The sequence below is a fragment of the Diachasma alloeum genome, unplaced genomic scaffold, assembly GCF_001412515.2.
Source record: "Diachasma alloeum isolate Michigan unplaced genomic scaffold, Dall2.0 Dall_scaffold_00325, whole genome shotgun sequence".
NCBI lineage: Eukaryota > Metazoa > Arthropoda > Insecta > Hymenoptera > Braconidae > Diachasma > Diachasma alloeum.
Window position 1 is genome coordinate 877156 of NW_021680464.1, and position 23000 is coordinate 900155.

Sequence of the window (23000 nt, forward strand, 5' to 3'; positions counted from 1 at the left end):
CGCCAGTCACCAGGAATCACCTAAGCTTGAAAACCAAACAAACTCAGTTACCAGAAACTCGGTGGTTCTGGACTAGTGGCTGATAAAGAGGAAGGTCAATGCAGAGCCTGACAAATTTACAGTCACCAAGGCCCTCTTGGAATGATCCATGCCCATGCCATCAACTTTCTGCCCCTTTATCCCACTAGAGAACATAAAGGTTCACTGATAACTGCACTGATTATAACTTCATAATAACTTCATTTATTCTTTGTATACAAAAATCGAACGGAGACGTCAACTGTTATAAATGCTCTAAAATCAAATTTTAAATAAAATTCTCATGATTATAAAAGGGGGTGGGGTCAAACTGGTGTTGGACGTGCCTAGAACAAAAAAAAATTATGTTTTATTTATAATTCGTAATTTGTCATTGATTTTCAGGAACATATTATTGCACATCTTGTTATTTTTATTTTTTTTTATTTTTATTTTAAAATTTTTCAATTTAAAAATACTATCGATGTTATCGAAAATGTCACTGATTTCCAGGAATCTATCACACCAATTATTGGTGATACTGGACTTCATATACTAGTTTCATTAAATAGAATGAAACGAGTCATGAATGATTTTTTTTTACGGCCTCGGAGTCCCCCTTTTTCGGGTCCCATTCGGCCCTCTATCCAACCCTATGCATGCGGCTGTGGATTCTACACTGTATCGCATTCGCACTCCTATAGAACATAGAAGTAGCATGGGGAAACCACAGAAAACCCATGCCGGTACAGGCGCGGTTCTTCTATTAGCAACCTCCCGCTCGCCGGAGCCTTCCGTTGAAAAATTCGGTTCCACGGGGAATCGAACTCACAACCTTTCGCACACTAGACTTGCGTCTAATCCACTCGGCCACCGACGTCGGTCATGAATGATTTTATTACTGTTTGGTAATAGATTCCTGAAAATTAGCGATGAATCCCTGAAAATCAAAACGTTTTTTTCTCAGTACGATTTATTGTACAGTGGACTTCCCCTAGCTGATAGCGTTCGGGGGTCTGATTCCAAGAACTCGAGCTAGGGAATTACCACCTCCACATGCGCAGGGACGTGCTTACGCGAGAGAGACAACGTCATTATCTGAGAGAACGCTGTAACATACCGGCCGACGACACACAACGCTTCCCCTCTCGTGCATGACGGCACTAGAGCAGTGGGGGACACATTCCCCGCCGCTAGGACACGCCCCCCGAGCTACGGATAGTAAGAGGGATACTAAGGGAAGTCCACTGTACTAACTAATGATGAATTATTAATGATCAGTTTCAGAAAATAAAGGATAAAAATGTACCTGATGTGATGAATTAATTCCCTGAGATGCTCTCCTGGAAATATCTGTGAGTATCAAACTGGAAGCCTCTGGATAACCAGGGGAAACATTTTGCGATGGTCTCTTGATCCCCGTGTTGTATATGGGCCTCGGCAAAAACCTGGAATAGTGTATTCATTGTCGACTACTGATCATATCTATCGGATGATTTTTAAGTATTGATCAAAAAATCATTGATCACATGTTCTAAATGTGTCTAAAGTTTCATGACTTTAGCTGCATTTTTTCCTTGGGTTTTGCTTTTTTTTGTGATTTCCATAAGGTCGCGGGTTAAATGACCACTTTTTCAGAAATTCATAATAAATTAACCATGCTCCTCAGCAGTCTGAAACTTTGCACACGCCTTTCCCATAATTTAAAGAATACGTAAAAAAATGGCTGCTTTTTTTCCAACCCTCCGGGTTCGCCCGATTATCCTTAAATTGGAAATTCAAATAAATAAGGAATTCTTGTCTTTATGCCGCTCAAAATTCTGGGATTTTACTGAATTTTCAGTGAAACCTGAAATTTCATTATTTTTTCCACCTAAATGGCATTCAGTGTCACTGTCCTGAAAATTAGTAGTCAACTGTCTATGAAATTTCATTTTTCTTCTAACAGTGTAGAGAAATGTCGCAACTCCATACGAAATATTTCTATACATGCGGCAGTGGGTCGTATAGGATCAAACCTATAGAAATCGTATAGAAATAATTTGTATANGCACTAGAGCAGTGGGGGACACATTCCCCGCCGCTAGGACACGCCCCCCGAGCTACGGATAGTAAGAGGGATACTAAGGGAAGTCCACTGTACTAACTAATGATGAATTATTAATGATCAGTTTCAGAAAATAAAGGATAAAAATGTACCTGATGTGATGAATTAATTCCCTGAGATGCTCTCCTGGAAATATCTGTGAGTATCAAACTGGAAGCCTCTGGATAACCAGGGGAAACATTTTGCGATGGTCTCTTGATCCCCGTGTTGTATATGGGCCTCGGCAAAAACCTGGAATAGTGTATTCATTGTCGACTACTGATCATATCTATCGGATGATTTTTAAGTATTGATCAAAAAATCATTGATCACATGTTCTAAATGTGTCTAAAGTTTCATGACTTTAGCTGCATTTTTTCCTTGGGTTTTGCTTTTTTTTGTGATTTCCATAAGGTCGCGGGTTAAATGACCACTTTTTCAGAAATTCATAATAAATTAACCATGCTCCTCAGCAGTCTGAAACTTTGCACACGCCTTTCCCATAATTTAAAGAATACGTAAAAAAATGGCTGCTTTTTTTCTAACCCTCCGGGTTCGCCCGATTATCCTTAAATTGGAAATTCAAATAAATAAGGAATTCTTGTCTTTATGCCGCTCAAAATTCTGGGATTTTACTGAATTTTCAGTGAAACCTGAAATTTCATTATTTTTTCCACCTAAATGGCATTCAGTGTCACTGTCCTGAAAATTAGTAGTCAACTGTCTATGAAATTTCATTTTTCTTCTAACAGTGTAGAGAAATGTCGCAACTCCATACGAAATATTTCTATACATGCGGCAGTGGGTCGTATAGGATCAAACCTATAGAAATCGTATAGAAATAATTTGTATAAAAAATATCCGTATAGAAATATCCGAATATCATGTACGAAAATCCTCTAGAAATTCAATACGCAATCCGTATGGAAAATTTCTATACGATTTTTTCATACGTGACACCCAACACAAAAACTTTTAAATTCCTACTAATCATTAGTATTTGTACCTGTGAATAACTGGCGATAGTAAATCTCTGTCGACATTGGCTGGATTTGTTGGTCCCGTTATCCAGGACACAAAACCCCCTATTAGAATCACAATAACCGTCCCCAGTCCCGCGAACCAGTGATAAGATAGCCGATAGAGTGGAAACACGTCCTCCTCGCTGAATTAATGGTGTTGGTTAATCAGTGTGGAAAATTCATGGTATCATTAGAGCCCCATAAAACACTCACCTGTGATTCGCGGGAAATTGATTGAGGAAACTTTCGCTGATGTTGCTGGGACATGAGATCAGGGAAACTGGCAGTTTCTTCGGCATTATTTCACCCGCGGCGACCATTGCATTAGCACCCAGACTAGACCATCCTGCGATTAGGAAACCTGTGACAGCGCCGACAAAGGCACCCTACAAATTATCAAACTGTGACCTTTCATTTTCTTTTAAAGATGTATTAAACCCTTTTCGCCAAAATTCACGTTTTTTGAATTTTTTTGGTAAATTGTTGATCAGACTGACGTGAAAAAATATACCGTTTTTGCGTTTTATCATTACTTAATAACTCACGAAATTTCATGATTGTGCAATCATTTTCCTGCGTTTTTTCTAAAACTTCCCGGAAATTCACACAACTTTTTAAAAAATGCAGGAAAATGATTGCACTATCATGAAACTTCGTGATTTAGTCAATAATGATAAAACGCAAGAATGGTATATTATTTCGCGTTAATCCGATCAATAATTTGCCAGAAAAATGAAAAAAAAACGTGAATTTTGGCCGAAAGGGTGTAGTACATCCTTAATAATGGGTTTTCATTTTTTTCTATGGGGAATTTAATGTTTTTACTTTCGAATTGGCCCAGGGGAACAGCATTCCGAGGGTGAAGACTCCGAAGGATGTGCCCGCAGCAATGGCAGCTAAACTTCCGGTTACCTTAAGAAACGAACGGAATAAGTGTTCACGGTTAGAATTTTCTTCCGAGTTTTCGGTGTACGGTTCCGGAATTTTTCAACTTGTGATCGTGCATATGGTATGTTTCATCAATTTTCTGGTGTTTTGGTGAGAAAACTGTTCAATTATGCACGAAAAATTGAGAAAAATTGGAAATTTCAGGCGAATATATCTGAGATTCTGCAATTGATTGAATAATCAGGTAATTTTGGTACTGAATATTCATGAAAGTCATCAATTGACTTGAATTCAACTTGAAGATGAAAATAGCATAACATTTTACTCCTTGATTTATCAAATTCAATGTCACTCTCATATAAATAATAAAAAGAAAAATTACTATTCACTTCCAAAAATTGTTAACAAGCTATTCTTAACACCGTTTGATCTTTATGACTACTCCCTTCCCGTTGAAAAATGATCGGGACCATAGGTGTCTTATAAGAAGCCCACAGAACATGAACATTCGGGAGGCGATAAAAGTGCCGAGAGTGGGGGTAGGCCTCGAGCGCTCGGAGCGCGAGGATCTTATAGAGAGGTATCTTATACGAAGCCTCTACTGTACTACAATGTTCAATTCCAAATCAAAATGTGAGATTTAACTCAGATCTCACTCACAGCTAGAACACCGCCCATCTTCTCAACCACAAACAAAAACCCCATGGCGAAAAATCCCAAGCAGATGACGACAACTTTCACAAAAATAGTGGAGCACCGATCGTTGGGCTTCAATTGAAAGCATCCCTTAACAAAATCCTCGAGAAGAACCACTGAAGTTGAGTTGAGCCCCACTGACAGTGTGCTGCAAAAAAAATCATCATCCGAATCATCAATTACTCCATTCAAATTGAGACCGCGAATTAATGAATACCTCAATGCAGCACTGAATATACCAGCTATGAAGATCCCGGGAATCCCGTGCAGATGGCCAGCAATTTCCATGACGTAAGCCGGCAGCATCTGATCGTCAGTCTTGATTAACCCAGATGCCCTGGGATCGCATTTCGGTGGCGCCCACCACGCAAACAACACGAGGCCACACCAGCAGGTTAATGAGATGAAGCACATCACTCCAATGGTAAAAATTAACATTGCTCTAGACACGAAATACACATGAATATTGAGTTCTTGTGTTATTGAGGAACTCTGGGGGAATTTGAAAGTCTTCGGTTGATGGAAATAATTGTCGAGTGACTTTTGATATATTGTGGGGTACCTGAAAAACTTTGAACCCTACCCACTTTACCCCCTACGTCAGGCGAAAACGTAGTTTTTCCTGTTTTTGGCTTTGAAATGCTCCACAATTTTCATCCGGTTTAAATTTTTTTTCAAAATGATCGTTAGATTTCATAGAATAAAACGATTTTTTTCTATTATCTGAATGAGATCATGGAAAAATTATTTTTTTTAGTTTACTCGTCGTTTACTTTTTTCATACGGTATAAAAATTAGTATTCTGAGTTGTTGAACATTAAAATAGTACATAACAGGTGTTCACTATAATAGCGATATTTTAGTTCCTTAAGGGGATATACCACTGAATTTCGAAAAATTTTGGTTAAAAAATTAACAAATTGTTCAGACCACCAACACCAATAAAAATGAAGATCTGTTGTTCGATCCGCAAATTCTCGATTTTGCAAAATGCTTAGTTGTAGAAATTTCAAAAGAAACTATGCAAATTGAAAAGATAATTGAAAAATTCATAAAACAAGAGATTTAATTAGGCTTTCTACACAGGGAAAAAAGTTTTGATTTTCAGGGACGTGTCATTGATTTTCAGGAATCTATCTCCAATTATTGGTGACCCTGACAATTTACGCTGACAGTGATGATGTCACCGGGAACCGAATTTCACAATCGCGAATCCCTAATAATTGGGGATAAACTGCTGAAAATCAGGGCCATGTCCCTGAAATTTTTTGTCTGTGTATTTGTTCATCATAAAACAAATGTTCCCTGAGATACTGTATTAGTATTAGTTAATAATGAAAAAAAAGCTTTAGACCTTCAAAGTTTCTCTCTAAATTATAAAAATCCAAATCGACTTCTGGTGATGAACATTTGCTACTCGAAATTAAGACTCCAAGTAAAAAAGGGTTATTAATATTATTAATGAGGGTTAACGAGGGTCAAACTAAGGGTTACAAGGGTCAGAGTAAGGCTCATAGAGGTCATATCAGGGTTAGCGAGCGAAGCGAGCAGGGGGCGTACCCCCCAACTAAATAATAAAATTATAACAGTATTTCCGGAGACCGCGAGAACACTGTTAGAAAATATTGCAACGAAGAAAAAATGTCCAAAGAACCCCAAATTTCTTGATTGAAACAATAATTCAATATTTAAGTTTTTTTATCTGGAAAAATAATGAGGAGTCAACCGACAGCGGTGGCTGTGTGGTTAGAGTGCGGGATTGGCATGCGGGAGACCCGGGTTCGATTCCCGGCTGGGGCCAAAATTTGTGACTCTCTAAATCTCACGGTTTCATTGTCGAGCGGGAATCTCGCAAGAGACGACTGTACCAGGGCAGGTTTTTCCCTCAGATGAGGTTTTCCCTTGTCCTTCGGCGAATGCGGTACAGGGGGTTGGGGGATGGGAAGGGAACAAATCGTAAAGACCCGGGTAGTCGGACAGTTTTTCCCCGGGCAAAATCTCCCTGAAAAAAATTTCCCCGGACATAATCTCCCCGTCCTACTAAATTCTTTGTCCTGATGATTTGTTGTGAATAATTGGTTTTGTAAGAGATTTATGTTCATGACTTTGCTAATGCGATTATGCGATTTGACGGTGTGATAGGAGAAATGTATTAATAATTCCCAAGTATTTATTGTTCCCTATCATTTCTATTACCTTTGTTCCTTTGTAATTTCACTGAGGCTAAAACTCGATAATTTCATGTGTTCTATTGTGCGATTCAGTAATAAAAACCCCTTTAATTGAGCATTATCATTATTTTTATTTTGGCCGGATCCGGTTTCCTAATCGCAAATTCCTTTTTCAGGGAGATTTTGTCCGGGGAAAAACTGTCCTAGAATCAAGACCCGAAAGGGTATACGAGAAGAAAAAAAAATAATAATGAGGAATCACGAACACTCTATATTCTACTCTATATTCTATTGTCAAAAAATATGCAATGTACCACTACAATGTTCTCTAATTTAACTTTCAGTTGCCCATAACTCGTTTCGTTTCGCTACTTCAATGGAACAATCGGCAAAAACATTTCTCCTCGAGAAATTCCAACAATTCCAAATGAATGAATAAAATAACTTAAAACATCATTCTGAATATATCAGAATACAAGAAAGGATCTAATACCTTCCACTCTGTTTTCCCTCGTTCCATTGAAACAAAATGTCATGGAGGAACTCAAGTGGAATTCAAAGCAGGAAATAATCACCCCATAATTACTCACATTTTCGAGCTTCTCTCTGAAGTTAATGAGCTGTAGCGTTGAACCATCGTTTGATTAACGGAAATGTAAGCAGTGCTGTATAGACAGGAGCCAATTAGCACGGTCCATACTGAGTGCCTCGTGAATGGCGAAGTATCAAAACTGCAGAGTGAGGGGAAATTTAGATACACGAAATTCCGATAACAGCATGATTGACATAAAATTGTCTAGTTCAGTTACTTCAAAAATTGAATTCTTCGATTTTCCGAAGCTATCCTCCAGACTTCGCCAACTCCTCCGACATTGTATGTTCCTAAACTGGTGACCGCGATCACAGCGAAGATCATAACTGCTACTTGGAATGCATCGGTCCATACCACAGCTCTAATTCCTCCCTGCACATTACGAAAATTTATTCATTAACTCGCTGTGCAGGCCATCTTCCTCAGTTTGTTGAGAGAAACTCAGAATTGTGTTGATAATTCCGGAAAAATCTACAATTTTCTCAAATTTTCTAGAAAATTTCAGCGAACAAGAACGGGACGCGCGCGTATTGTTTTCCATGAGTCTTGCATTCACAGGATGTAGAAGAAATTCGACGTTTTACACACCGGATACGCGATAGAGAATAAATAGAAACATCAGCTCTAAATATTACTCGTTTGTAATATCGCATCATAATCTCTTGTGCCATATTATGCGGACAAACGCACATCGCATAAAACATTATCATTTCACGTTATTAAATCTCGTATTGTTGTGATCAAATTTCAATAAATTTTAATCCGCGATTCAATTGAACTTTTTACTGTGGCAATTTGAATAGATTGGAACATTTTCCAATTACCGAAGACCGGAGTTTATACAGCGTCCCACGTCTTGTGGCGTCACAGGATATTGTTGGATAGGATTTTGTGGAAAAATTGGTGCCGATAGTTATTCAAATGGCTCTTGGTGGGAACACGCTGAGACGTTGTGTTTTTATGGATCTGATGATGTAATATTTTTCCGCGATGATATCATACACTGCGATAATTTTTACTCTCGAACTGTGATATTTTGTCTTAAAATGGTTAGAGGTGAAATACACAAGATTTGTATTTCACGGTTCGGATATCTCATGAATACCAAATGTTGATCTTCAATAACTAGAAAATGCAAAAAAATCAGGAAAAAGAGAGGCAAGGCAGACAATTGGGGAGCCTATAAAACCGTAATGGTAGTAAGAAAGAAACATGAATAAAAAAAATTTAAAAAAAAAATATTTAACTCCTGGGACATTAGAATAATTCCACTGAAGTGACGTCACTGTCGGATGTCTATGGAAAATTAGCAACTGATATAATTAGTTTTTTAATGAAGTACTGAATGTTAATGTCGAATTTAGCAGAGGACTGATTTTTTTTGTTTTTTCATGAGCGGCATCAGGAGATGCGGTATCCATTCAAATATTAATAAGTCGATGAATAAATTTGCACGCAGAAAAAACTAAATGTAAATTACGTTTAAGAACTTGTCTTGTACGCTTAAAGTTGAAGAGTTAATTACGTTCAGCAAAACGTCATGTACATTTAGATTTTTCTGTGTGTATTCTCTTGAAGAATAGTTGAAAAAAATTCTTCGAGGATAATTGCATCTATTGATAAGTCTTATCCATTGATAACTCATGTGGAGACTGCATAACTCAGCGCACTGTTAGAAATTTCCTGAAATTTCAGGCACAGCGTCAACAGGATTGTCGATGTTGTGAGGTTGAATTCAATTTCAAATGAAGCGTTCAATAAATCTGTAGCGAAGTGGTCAAACGGTTTAAGTCAATTTAGTGTTTAGTTGAGTTTTTCAGAAATATTTCTGAATTTAAGGGAGATAGCGAAATTTTCATAATAACCTTGTTTGTAGAGCCAATTGAGTGCTACTAAAAAGGTTATGAGAAAAAATGTTCTATCTCATACGTGATGTAAAATCCAATGGAAATTGTGATATATTTTTCATTATGAAGATTTTACATTATGAAAAAACAATCGAGAACGTTCGAAAGATAATCCACCCGGGCCTTAATATTGTTCTCCAACCCCACATAAACAATTTCCCAAAGACTCCGACCCTCTCCACCAATAAATTCTCCATAATCCGTACTTCAACAAATTATTAAAATAATTAAACCAACAGGTAATTAATCACTTAAGGTTGTTTGGATAATAGTAGCAGCAGTGGGGTAACAAGAGGCTTTGTTGAGGGCCAGCGGAGCTACTCGATAGCCCCCTTGGCCATTGTCTGCCACAGTGCCATTGTTACATCGTACAGTTACCCTCCGGCATAAACATTTCAACGGTCTCCAAGGGTCTTTACTCATAAATAAATAAATAAAAAAGTCCCGAAAGCTCGTAAAAACAGTCCGTAAAATTAAACTCACCAATACTGTGTAAAATACGCAGACAAAGCACACAATGCCACCAATTAAGTAGATGCTGATTCCCGTCACTGCAACCAATGGATTTAATATCAATTATTTAATTGAACAGACTGGGGCCTGTGGGGAAAAAACGCTCAATACGACCAGTTTAAATACCTTGATTGAGCGCAAGTGCTGGCACATAAACGACTATCGATTGGTACAGCACCTATCACATATTTTCATTATTCAACAAAGGGAAAATTTTATTATCGTCTCCCCCTGATTCATCATTGGAAATTTTTCACCAATTTCAATCCTACATTTTACATTCATTATTTAGCTACCTTACCACGTCAATTACGAATATCAGCGATATCAATATCCTCACACCGCGATTGAAGCGCAGCTCCAAGTACTGGAAAAAGCGATTGAATCATTGACGATCCCTCGTTTATTCTATCAGTAAAAAATGATGAAATCCAAGTGCCGGTCACATTTTTATGTGGAAAAATTTGGAATCAATTCAGACTTAAATTCAAATTTTTTCGAACATCTTTGGCTCATGAAGTATGAATGCAAATTGGTTGAATTTCTGGAAATCAATTTTTTATCATGAGAGCGATTTTGTTGGCACTTTGAGAATATAAATTTATTACGATACACGCACGAAAAACTTTGATAGAAAATCGTAGTGAATTCGCTAGACAATTCTATTGGATTTCAGTTGAACTTTCTATTAGTTTTTGGCCCATTCTTTTGAAATGTTCGATAGAAAATATTTTAGAGAAAAAGTCACTAGAATTTTATTTTTCTATACAACTTACTCTATTGAGATATTTTCCATAGAATTTCCTCGGCTCAAATTTTCGAAGGTTTTTTCATTCCATTGTCCTTTTCTTTTCATCATGAAACAAAACTCGTTGGTAAAAATAGGGAAATTCATAAGGATTTGAATTTTCTCAGTTGGGAAAATAACGGACCGGCAATTACGCGATACGGGATAGACTGACTGATTTGAGTTTCTTTCGAAGTTCAATTCGTTCACAATCAATCCAATAATCATTTTCATCGCTTAATACATGTGTAAAAAAAAGTCAATAGGAAATCTATCGCATTCCAGCGGATTCATATCGAAATTTAATTTTTTTTATTTTGATCATTTAAGAAATTTTATATTTATCCGAAATATGAGGGCAATTGGTTAATATCAAGAAAACGAGTTCTCAAATCAATTCAAGTGATTGTTGCATTAAAATATTTCAGAATTGAGACTAAAAAACTTTAAAATGAATTAACGAATTAATTAATAGTTTAATATTTTTAAATCTTAAAATCATCACAAAACTTCCTAAAATCAGGCTGAGCCTGAATCCAACTTCTGATGTTCAACTACAAATGTCTGAAATCTCTTCAATTAGAGGAAAGCCAAGCACTTGGATATCCTCAATTCACCCGTAAATAACGAACCTCATAACACGAGTTGAGTTTTAATTTCATAAAAACTGGCAGATATACGTTAGCTGTAATGACCCCAGCGAGCAAAATAGAGAATACAGTTATCCAATACTGGGTGCCAAAGTTATAAATCTCCGCTGGAGTTCCCAGGATTGTAACACCAGAGATGAAGCTGCAGATTACAAAACCGAAAATAAAAAATCTCGCAACAGGTAAATTAAATTTTTTTAAAAAATAAAGCTAATCAGACCTGGCGATAAGGGAAGCAGAGACCGGGAAGACGGTGAATCCACTCCTCCCAAGTATGTACTCAGCGATCGTCGATTTGAGTGCTTTCCGGAAGTGCCAGATACCGGATGCGGCTGAGCAACTGAGCATAAGAGCAAATACCAGCCAGTCTGCCCAGTGAAAGTACCTATCCCCTGTTTCCATGATGATTCACTCCACGATTATATCAACATTTATCAATGAAACTGCAAGAAATCCCGCCGAGTGCGAAGATTTAATTCTCTAATTCTGAAAAAAAAACATTTCGTCGTCGTGTAGCCAAAGGGGCGCAAGTGGCGTGTATAAGCGCAGCTTTTACCCCGCTCTGGATCTACGACGGCGATATTGAAGATCAAAGGAAGATGAAAAAAAGAACGCTTAAACTCTGTAACGACGCGAAATTGAGAATACGTGCTTAGACAAACCCCAATGGTCAGAGTTCAACAGCTCCGTTAAGTATTGCGATTCAATGAAAACAGTATTACTAGCAGTAGTTCCCTGCACGGAGAGATGGGAACGGGAGATTCATGGAAAACTATACCTTTGAATATTCGCCAAGAGCCTTTATAACAGAAAAAATTCGTTCACGAAATCAGGAATAATTTTTCTTAATAAATTTGAATCTCGAGGATGATTGTATGTAGGAGATAATTCCCTGCAATGTCAGACAAATCTTGCGCGTTGTTCACAAAATGCTCACGATATTTATCAGTCGACGAACTACAGTTCTCTCAAACAATAACGCGAATACTATTATTTTTTTCACAAAAAATTGATATTGGAATATACGTCAAGAGAGTTTGTAACAGAAAAAAATCTCTCACGAAAGAAGAAATAATTTTTCTTAATAGATTTGAAATGATTTCGACAGTGATTGAATGTAGGAGATAATTCCCTGCAGTGTCAGACGAAGAATTTAATTTAAATGATTCTTTCTAATGCCAGTAGGCTATCCCACTCCTCCTGGAGGCAATTTTCGTGGACATATCTTATAACCATTTGCAAATGTTCACTGCGCAACCGCTTCGTTGAGTATCGCGATTCAATGAAAACAACAATACCGCTACAATTGAATATAAAATCCCTAATAAATCGATCGTCAAACCGAACGAAAAGACGCCGAGTCACACAACCTCAAGAATTCGAAAAGCTCCATGCATAGAAATGCTTAATTACCCCCAGCTAAGATCATCAGGATGTGATGGTTGAACTTTAAACCTTGAATACCAATGAACCATCCCGGAATTCTACATGTGCAACCGAGCTCGCAGTTGATGAACTAGCTCCCGTCTCAAGCAATACGGCAAATACCCTTATTATCATTTTTCATTTTCTAATAAATTAATTATAGAAATACATGTCGAGCAAATTTATAACACGAAAAATCCCCTCACGAGACAAAAAATTTCTTATTGAATTCTAAATGATCTCGACAATAACAGATTGTAGGAGAAAATTCCATACAAGCTCAGACAGGGGATTGAATTCAAAATAATTCTTCCCTACACCACTAGACTATTCCACTATTCCTAGCGGTAATTCTCGTACACATCTCATAATAATTCATAAATGTTCAGTATAGCGATCCAATGAAAACAACAATATCGCTACAATTCTCTCCAGTAAAAAATTCTTCGAATCCCTACAGAATATAAAATCCCTAACAACTCGATCGTCAAACCGAACGAAAAGACGCCGAGTCACGCAAACTCAAAAATTCGAAAAGCTCCATGCATAAAAATGCTTAACTGCCCCCCCAATTAAGATCATGAGGAAGTTTTGAACTTTAAACCTTGGATACCAATGAACCATCCCAGAATTCTACATGTGCAACTGAGCTAGCAGTCGATGAACTAGAGTTATCGTCTCAAACAACATCGCGAATACTCTCATTTTCATCTCTTATTCTCCAAAAAAATAGTTATTGAAATACCTGTCGAGCATATTTATAACATGATAAATCCCCTCAGGAAAAAAAAATTCTTATTGAATTCTAATTATCTCGACAATAACAGATTGTAGGAGAAAATTCCGTACAAGGTCAGACAGGGGATTGAATTCAAAATAATTCTTTCCAACACCACTAGACTATTCCACTATTCCTAGCGGTAATTCTCGTACACATCTCATAACAATTCATAAATGTTCAGTATAGCGATCCAATGAAAACAACAATATTGCTACAATTCTCTCCAGTAAAAAATTCTTCGAATCCCTACAGAATATAAAATCCCTAACAAATCGATCGTCAAACCGAACGAAAAGACGCCGAGTCACGCAAACTCAAGAATTCGAAAAGCTCCATGCATAGAAATGCTTAATTGCCCCCAATTAAGATCATCAGGAAGTTTTGAACTTTAAACCTTGGATACCAATGAACCATCCCAGAATTCTACATGTGCAACCGAGCTCGCAGTCGATGAACTAGCTCCCGTCTCAAGCAATACGGCAAATACCCTTATTATCATTTCTCATTTTCTATTAAACTAATTATAGAAATACATGTCGAGCAAATTTAAAACACGAAAAATCCCCTCACGAGAAAAAAAATTTCTTATTGAATTCTAAATGATCTCGACAATAACAGATTGTAGGAGAAAATTCCATACAAGGTCAGACGGGGGATTAAATTCAAATGATTCTTCCCAACGCCACTAGACTATTCCACTATTCCTAGAGGTAATTCTCGTACATATCTGATAAGCATTCATAAATATTCACTGCTCAAGTGAATTAACTTCATTAATTATCACGGTCCAAAGGCAATAACAGTACCGCTACAATAGACTACAAAATCCCTAATAAATCGATCGTCAACCCGAGCGAAAAGACACCGCGTCACACAAACTCAAGAATTCGAAAAGCTCGATGCACTATCAGTCGATGAACTAGCTCCCGTCTTCGCAATACCGCGAATACCGATCCGCAAATTTATAAATAGTTTCCTTTAATTTTAGCATCAGTGGGATGAGTACAAACCGTCATATACCGCTGCAAATGTGACAATCAAAATGTCTTCAAACTGTTGCAATCAACCTCATCGTCTCCAAAAAAACCACACTATCACTCGATGAATATCGTCACACGAGTTATCGATTACATGTTCAAGCACTTTCTCTTATCTCCGTCATTGTCACACGATATTGCCGATGTTATGTATGGCCACTATTATGAAACCGCTGAATTATCACGTTCAACTTTCGAATGACAGTGAAGAGTATTCTCTCTCTCTCTTTCTCTCTCTCTCTCTCTGCGGTGACTCTTTAATGACCACTGGGAGTCGACTGCGAGGAGTCAATGTGCGATCGCCGATCGCTTCCAACGATCCACTCCTTCAATTTCCCTCTCCAAACACATGTGGCACATAGTAATGACGGGGACACGTGCATAAGAAGCAGTTTACTTCGATGAACGCTCAATGAAGGGGGAAAAATAATGTTGAATACAACTGACGACGCCTCCTCTGCCTGACACGAATTCACAACAATCAACTTGCAATACTCACGCTATTTTATTTTTCACCGCTCAATTGATGACTCTCAAACGCCTGACGATAACTGTTGCAATTGACCCGTTAAATCTCCGTGCAAACCACGTTGTGACATCTTGATAAGAATATAATTTATGTAATCATCAAACTTCTTCATCAATTAGTTGTCTTATCTCAAAGTTGGAATGATATTTATTCAATAAATCGTTTTTCTTCATCATTTATAAATGTATTGTACAATGTTTTACATATCGACTTAACACGAAGAATTGCACACAAAATATCCTCATTACTCTTCATCAGCCTTATGTTCTTGGGGTAATTATTGTTCAACAACCCAAAGAGGAATATGTTTCTCGGTTAAACGTATAAAACAGAAAGTCACTGTGAGGAATACGCACATGTATGACAATAATTGAGACAAGTAGGCATGGCAATAGTGACGTAATTGATGTTGTAATTGTTATGATTGATGAAAAAGTGAGGATTATCTACGTCCATGAACTCAAATATATTTCAATCATTCGTATGACTAATTGGAATGTTTTGTATTCAGAGTTTGTTGCGGTTGAGTTACAAACTCTGTTCGATTGAATTCCACAGGAAATAAATACAAATGTTTGTTTTGGTTCGCGAATAGCCTCTGGTGATGGTGAATAACGTGTTACACAGTAACACTCTTATTTCCTAGTATAATTGTCTAGTTGTGTATCCAGGATTTCCACCAGCCCTCGACAGTACCAATTTAATCCTTCGTCTGTGTTTATTACACTTCGGGGCAATACTCTGATTTTTCTATTCCACTGGTTTTATTGTGTCGTTATCCATGATAACAGAACAAGTTTTTTAGATGAGTACCAAGACAATTTATTGTAGCTGGGAGAATCACGTAAAAAATAGTTTCTCTCGTACCTTGTGGAATGTGGAACAATTTAGATAAGAGTAACTGACGAATATAAAAAAAGTTTCCTCATTTTCTTTTGAAATCACTCGTTTCAAAGATAATTCACTGTCGAGTTAATGAAATGGAATTGACTTTGAAAGAATGCATTGTTTTTTATTCTAGTCTCTATATTGGTACATTGTTTATCTTCATGAATTTCACTATTATCAATTATTTTTCATAAGAAATTGATTTTTGAATATCAAAAGACGATAGCGGGGAAAATTTCTACATAATTTCATTGTCTTGTTAAATTATGTAGACAATGAGTGATTGTAGGGGAGAATGCCAGGTATTTTCTTCCAAATAAAATAAATAATAAATAAATAATCTTGATATATGTGGAATTATCGATTGTTAAACGTGAAAGTACTGACAAAACCCCAGGACTTTCTGCTACATCCTTTACCTTGATGAATATTATCGTCATCTATTATTTGTTGTATAAAAAACGAATTATTAAAATAAATATTGAGAGGCTTTGTAACAGAAAATTCTCTCAAGGAAAGGAAAAGGTTTCGTTCATCTTCTTAATTTCGAGGACATGTCTGTCGACATTTTATCTGAAAACGACTCATTCTGCAGATAATTCCCAGATAAACACCAGACGAAGGATTAAAATGAAATGATTCTTCTCAACACCACTGCCCTCACTGATTCCTAGACAAAGTTCTCGTAGACAGATCTCATGACCATTTATAAATGTTCACTGTATTTATCGGAGTATAGAAATATGGATTGTAGGATGAATTCTTCGATATTATCATTTGGTTCTTTGATTTATTTTCAATTAAAGTCCTCGTGGACAATCCGTGAGAAGCTGTCTTGGAATTGCCTTGCCCATTCGAAGACAGCCTCCCACAGACGGCCGCCGAGGACATAACTTGACCTATGTCCATATCGGTGTGTCACACCGACCCAGACCTCAAAACGCCTGCGATGGACGTCAGAGGGTTCATACTGAATCACAGCTTTTGCATTTTACCCTCGCCGAACAACCATCGACACGCTCTGTCAACAGCAAAGGCTGCTACGAAATTTCCGACTAGGACCATAACTAGTGTACTCCGAAACTGAAATTTAAATACATTTATCAATTAATTATTTTCCAATTTTGAAGAATGAAGAAAGCAAAAAAATCAACAAATCGATTTTTATTACTTTTCCGTGAATTTTCTCAACTAAAAGATCTCTTGAAATTTTGCTCAGAATTTTCATTTATTTATGTTTTTATATTTTTCAAAAATCACGCATTGTTAGGTAATTATTGATCAGGAATGTTCAATTGTTAAAGAAACCAAAAAAATTGATGAATCTATTCTTTTCTCTCAAGAATGCAATCGTGTCATTCTAATGATTTTTTTTTAATTAAAAAAATGAGGTATTAGTTTTTTAATATTGAACTCACCTCATCTGGAAAATCAACAATTTTAAGTTGAGCTGCGATAGGTGGGGTGAGGCCACAAGCCAATCCTATAACGAGACCAAAACTAACTAGAAGTGAATAGAACAGAGCCTTGTTCTCAACCAGACTCTCCATGAAGGGTACGCCCTGGAAATAAAATAATTTCATTCAATAAAAATATCGTGACATACCTGAGAACAATTCATAAAAGAAAAAGTCGTAAGGGAGTGGAAAAATGATCAACCCATTCACTTGTTGTTGAAATAAATTCTTCCCACAAATTAATAAATTTTGCATATTTAATAACGACAATTTTGAGTGATTTGAAGAAAAATCATCGAGAGAAATTCTTCAAAGAGAATTTCTCTACAGAAGATCTTTCAACGTTTCGTTTTGAATTCACTCGTTTTAGAGAAAAAAACATCATTATGGCATTGATCAATTAATTTCGCATCTTTAATGACATTACCCTATAATTTACAGCGAAGTTGCAGACTTGAAGTGCCAGTGAAATAATATAAACAGCACTATTGACGACATTAGCTTCAAAATTCTCCTCATCATCATCATCCAGCTCACTTGATTTAGTATCCGTCATGTTTTCAGTTGAAAGAATACTCCTCAACTTCTCATCCCTGCAAAAAGTACACCAATTAATCAAAATAATCCCCACAATTGTCCCCAAAATCACCCAAAAATCCCCCAACTTACGGTGGTGAGTAAACAGTTGCCTCCCTGACCAAATAAATCAAACAGAAGAAGTGGACAGCAAACTGCAGCAGCACCGTAAGAATCGTGTACAAATTAAAAATATTTGGCAGTGGTCTCTGCTTGGATAGTGTCCTCAGAGGTTTTGAACGTGAAATAAATAAAAAGCAGAATGCCAGTAGTACACTCTGCATAGTTGCCTGGGCATCACTGAATTTAATTCCAGATAAATACAGAACTGATTGACTGTAGGCGAGTACTAACGCATTGAGAGCCAAGATCTTGAACATTTGGAGGGTTGTGACCAATGTACATCTTCCCTGTTTGATCACATGACAAACTGGAACCAAAAAGTAGTGGAATTAACAATAAAATCATTTTAAATACTCTAAAAAATGTCTAATTCATTTCACATTGAAAGTAAAAAATTCAGCCAGTCAATTTTACAAATATCTTGAAAACTAATCATCGAAAAATGCCAGAAAACACACCTCTTCCTTCCAATTCCAAATATATACATCAATTATTCTCAATTGTTATTGAAAGGAGGTTGAATTATGAATAAATAAATTAATCCATTAATCCCCCCTATTTACAAAATATTGAAAAATCCTTCTCAAAACAAGCCCCAGTTGATACCACTCTAAAGCCCAAAAATTCGCTCTGACAATTTTGCGAATGTCTCAAAAACTACTGGACTTATCGAAAAATCCTAAAAAGACTTTCTATAGCCCACAAAATTCTCCACGAAAAAGTTCTCTGGCAAAATCCCTTAAACCTATTTATCTCCAAGATATGAGAATAAACTGAACATGAATTTTCCCCTTTCCTGTAGACCAAATCAATAAACAATGGGACCTATCAATCAACTTACTGCACATAATCGAGGACATTTTACTAGTAAAAGGAGCAGCAATGGAGGCATCCCCCAACTTGACAATGGTCGCCTGCTCCTGCTCCTCAATCTCCTTCAGCAACTTCTGAATCTGCATGTTATTAATCTGTTGCCTCGTCATCTGCTGCCTGGGCCCATTATTCGGCGAGGCATTGACATTCGGACTCTGCGTCTTCTCCTCCCCGATCTTCTCCGGAGGACTGGAGAGAATAGCCACCCCCACCTGTGCATGCTTCAACGCCCCAACATCATTGGTCCCATCTCCACACATGAGTGTCGTGAACCCCAGCTCTTGCAGCGAGATCACAATGAACTCCTTCTGTTTGGGCTCACACCTGGCATAAATCACGATATGAGGGAGTAATTTTTTCAGAAGAGACTGATCACTCTCCCTTAAATACTCCAGCCCATCTCCAGTCACACACAGCGCGTAATTCTTCCAGATCTCCTTCCCCCTAGCCTCGACATTGGCCCTCCCAACATCGATTATCGTCTGCTGATCGACACTCTCCCAGTGCCATTTAGCCCCCTTCTGAGTCATTATCAACGTCGTCGGCTTCTTGGTAAAATGAAGCTCTCTGCTGACATGACAGGCAGTGAGAGGATTATCCCCAGTGATCATGACAACCACATGAGAAGCATTAATAATCTCCTTGATAACAGCTGACGAATCTGGCTTCAGAGGACAACTGATAATCACAAATCCCACAAAGACCAAATCATTCTCCAATTCCTCTCGTGACAAAGCCCTGAGGTCCTGGGAGTTCAACGAAGAGGGAAGTTTCTTGTACCCCAGAGCCAAAACCCTAGCTCCCCTCCTCGACAGGCCCAAATAAGTCGCCTCGTAATTGTCAGGAATAGATGAGAACATGTCCTTAAGAGTTTCTGGGGCTCCCTTGACAGTCACCATGTACTGGACCTCAGTAGAATTGGGTAGAGTATTCCCAACGATAACGGACATTCGTTTGAGACTCGATGAGAAGTGGAACCTGTGAAAGATCTTGAGAGCCCTAGCCTTCCCCTTATTAGGCACAACAGCTTCGTTCTTCGTGAGACTCCACTTGACAGCCTTTAAAGTAGCTTTCTCGAGGGGATCGCCCACGATTCCCCCGTCGAGCTGCACCAGTGAATGACAAGTTGCCAGGACTTGAATACTTTCAATTGGGGCCTCATCAACCTGGATGATCTTGGTGTCTCCATCAATCCCAGTGACCCCTTCCACAACTAAATTATCACTCGTCAGTGTTCCAGTCTTGTCGAAGCAGCAGAACTCCACTTTTCCAGCGAAAGGCATTCGGAAGGGCTCTGTGCAGTACACCCCGAGCTTGGAGAGCGCCATCAACGAGGTATTGACAGCCAGGGACAGCTCAATGGGCAATTCAGGGGGTATTACTGATGTCAGGATCAAGCAGCACTCCAAGAACAATTTGTAACGACTTCTCTCAGGGTCTGCTGTTCCATTTATCCAGACGTAGGCAGCAGCAGCAACGGCGAAGATCAGGAGGAACAGAATGAACCCAAAGGTCTCGAGATTGTTTGCTGTGACTCTCTTAACTCCAAAGAGAATTGTCCTCAGGAGTTTGCCCTGGGATGTGGAGAAACCTGTTCGCAGGACGTATCCAACGCATCCCTTGTCTGTTGGGTTGAGGCCAGATGTGGCTTTGCTGAGGGGTGTGTGCTGCACGATTTTTGTCCCTCCGAAGAGAACGTGGATCTTGTGCTCTCTGTCGATGTTCAGGTTATGGTTGGGGTCGATCTCTTCGACTGGCTCCTTCATCTGGGGGACGGATTCACCTGTGAGCATGCTCTCATCCACGACACACTGGCCCCTCAGGAGAAGAATGTCGCATGGAACTAGTTGGTCACTCTGGGATCTGACGAGTGAGACGATGTCCCCAGGGACCAATTGATCTATGAACATCATCCTCCACCTTCTGTTCCTGTAGACGTTCATCATGTAGGGTTTCGTCCCCATTTTACGGATTTCCGCCATGTTTCGCAGTTGTTGGCGCACCAACATGTACTCGAACATTATCAGCATGAAGAGGGTGAAGATGCTGTAGTACCAGTACTCGTCGAAGCACCAGAGAGAGACGCAGAACACCTGGAACACGAAGAAGGGCGCAACTGCGCGCTCCTTGAAGAGCTCCCAGGCCTCAGGGATCACCATGTCCAGATGGTTCTTTCCGTACTTCTCCTCGGCCTCTGCTATCTCTTCCTCGCTGACGTAGCCCTTCCATTCGCAGTAGGTTTTTATGGCCTCGGCCACTGGAAACTGGAGACCTTGGAAACGCTTTTTGTTGGGGGACCAGCAGTATTTGGTCTTTTGAAATATGAACCAGGGCTCTTTGTTCGGCTTCTGGTGCAGTCTTACTAGCTCTGAGCTGCCGTTGTTCGGGGTGGGGATCACTTTGACTACTGTTGCTTTGTAGGGATCCCTCGTCTGTGGAATGAAATTCGAGAATTCAAGAAATTGCAGTGGGCAAAGGGGATCTCCTCTACTCGTTAATAACCCAACATTGAGTTAATGGGATTTGATTGACTTCGAATCGTTTTCAGGGTCTTACTGAATTTCAGAGTGAAACCTGATCCGTGACGATGGCATGATTTGTTTAGAAGATATCTCAGATTTAGAGAGATTATTGATAATTGTTCGAATTTGTAGGGTAAACAGGTCAATTTCTGGACGGGCGTTAGTGTCTGGACGATTCAACTTGCATTGAATAATCATGTTATCAATTATTTTTTCTATTGATCGATATTTAATAAATACAAAAAATATGGCCCCATCGTCCACAAATTAGGGGTTGAGGCTGCATTCAACTATTTCTTAATTTCATTATTCTTAATTATTAAGAAGTGAACAACAGACTCATTAGAATTGTCCACTTTGCATGTAACACATGCGAAAATCATACCATTCATTCAAGAAATATTAGAAACTGAAAAATGTCTAGTTAATCTCCTCCTGTCCTGACAGTCAAAAACAACAGAATGATTCCAATTATTGAACAAACTCACCGAACTACAGTTCAGGAAACAATAGATGTGAACAGACCACTGACAACACAGACACAAAAATATCTGGAGGACCCCGATGGCAGCAACGCCAACGAGACCCTCGTGGAAGTAGTCGTCCGACCCATAAACAAACAACCAGTTGTAAATCCATATGGTCTCCAGTGTTAAAAACGGCAGGACATAACCATTGAATATCAATCTCCTCTGATTGTGGAGGCTGACTGATTGCACGAGATCATCCACCCGCTCATTGCTCTCCGCCATGGTTGGAAGTGCAGCTGGGAAAAGACACTGGGTCACACCACGATGAAGAATACCATGCACACTCCACCGGCTGTTCCTATTTCTGCTTCGTCAGTACTTATGGTTAGACGATTCACGTAAATACGTGGAGATTCCGGCTATTTAATGGTTTACGATGACAAATGATGAACAATCATGATAAGGCAAGGGGTTTTACGACACTTTGCAACTTCACTATTTTTATTTGATTGTTTTTGTCAGGGAAAATGCGGAAAATACATATTTCATTTTCCTTGGAAAATTGGTCAAATTCGTGGAGTAACCACGTGAATGTAGATGCACTCTGGAGCGAAGTCAGGTGGCTGGCGTGAAGTTTGATTAGATCCGATCAATTAGCCCCTCATGAATAGATATTCCAAATTTTTATTTTTTTTCTCATTGAAGTAGTTTTGAAGAAAATTGCGAGCTAATAAAAAACATTTGCTAGTTAGTACTTTTTTTAAAATAAATTTTTGAAAAATCACCCCTGAAAACAAAATTTTATCACCAATCGATAGCAAATTATTTGAAGATTTTTGCGAGTTAAGAAAAAATCGTCAATGCACTCCTATTATTGTGTAAATTAACAATTCCAATTTCAACTGAAAACCAGAGTAATTCGAATCCTGGCGGTTGCCTCAAGTGGCCACTAGTGGCGCCCGTAGCAGTCCGGGAAATTGCAGTTGCAC

The 23000-nt window shown here is 38.3% G+C and overlaps 2 protein-coding genes across 3 annotated transcripts; both read right to left on the bottom strand.

Moving 5' to 3' along the window:
• Positions 1-220: 220 nt before the first annotated feature.
• On the bottom strand, positions 221-15099 carry LOC107040201 (sodium-coupled monocarboxylate transporter 2). 2 transcript variants are annotated; one of them, XM_015260166.1, is made up of 15 exons: positions 15073-15099; positions 11551-11816; positions 11313-11472; positions 10195-10260; positions 10020-10071; positions 9864-9931; positions 7691-7845; positions 7472-7612; positions 4928-5152; positions 4675-4858; positions 3952-4038; positions 3340-3512; positions 3111-3269; positions 2218-2356; positions 221-365 (listed from the first exon to the last, which is right to left on the bottom strand). In XM_015260166.1, exons 2-15 carry the CDS (start codon positions 11730-11732, stop codon positions 345-347), a joined length of 1812 nt encoding a protein of 603 aa, XP_015115652.1. In that variant the 5' UTR covers positions 11733-11816; positions 15073-15099; the 3' UTR covers positions 221-344. The 2 variants fall into 2 exon arrangements, with proteins under 2 accessions (XP_015115652.1, XP_015115650.1); XM_015260164.2 differs by lacking the exon at positions 15073-15099 and adding an exon at positions 14547-14991.
• A 122-nt stretch (positions 15100-15221) lies between these two features.
• On the bottom strand, positions 15222-22595 carry LOC107040202 (manganese-transporting ATPase 13A1). The gene is made up of 6 exons (XM_015260167.2): positions 22030-22595; positions 18988-21451; positions 18117-18453; positions 17875-18040; positions 17409-17552; positions 15222-17073 (listed from the first exon to the last, which is right to left on the bottom strand). The coding sequence occupies exons 1-6, from the start codon at positions 22291-22293 to the stop codon at positions 16966-16968; spliced, it is 3483 nt and encodes a 1160-aa protein (XP_015115653.1). The 5' UTR covers positions 22294-22595; the 3' UTR covers positions 15222-16965.
• Positions 22596-23000: the final 405 nt, after the last annotated feature.

What these genes read in the sequence shown, in the direction of transcription:
- LOC107040201 (XM_015260166.1), bottom strand. Translation starts at nt 11,732, where the DNA reads ATGGAAACAGGGGATAGGTACTTTCACTGGGCAGACTGGCTGGTATTT. An exon ending in AGATGGGCGGTGTTCTAGCT is followed by an intron (nt 4,039 to 4,674) that starts GTGAGTGAGATC and finishes TCGTTTCTTAAG; the next exon opens with GTAACCGGAAGTTTAGCTGC. An exon ending in CAATTTCCCGCGAATCACAG is followed by an intron (nt 3,270 to 3,339) that starts GTGAGTGTTTTA and finishes CCATTAATTCAG; the next exon opens with CGAGGAGGACGTGTTTCCAC.
- LOC107040202 (XM_015260167.2), bottom strand. Translation starts at nt 22,293, where the DNA reads ATGGCGGAGAGCAATGAGCGGGTGGATGATCTCGTGCAATCAGTCAGC. An exon ending in AATGTCCTCGATTATGTGCA is followed by an intron (nt 18,454 to 18,987) that starts GTAAGTTGATTG and finishes TTTTGGTTCCAG; the next exon opens with TTTGTCATGTGATCAAACAG. An exon ending in ACTTCGCTGTAAATTATAGG is followed by an intron (nt 17,553 to 17,874) that starts GTAATGTCATTA and finishes TTTTATTTCCAG; the next exon opens with GGCGTACCCTTCATGGAGAG.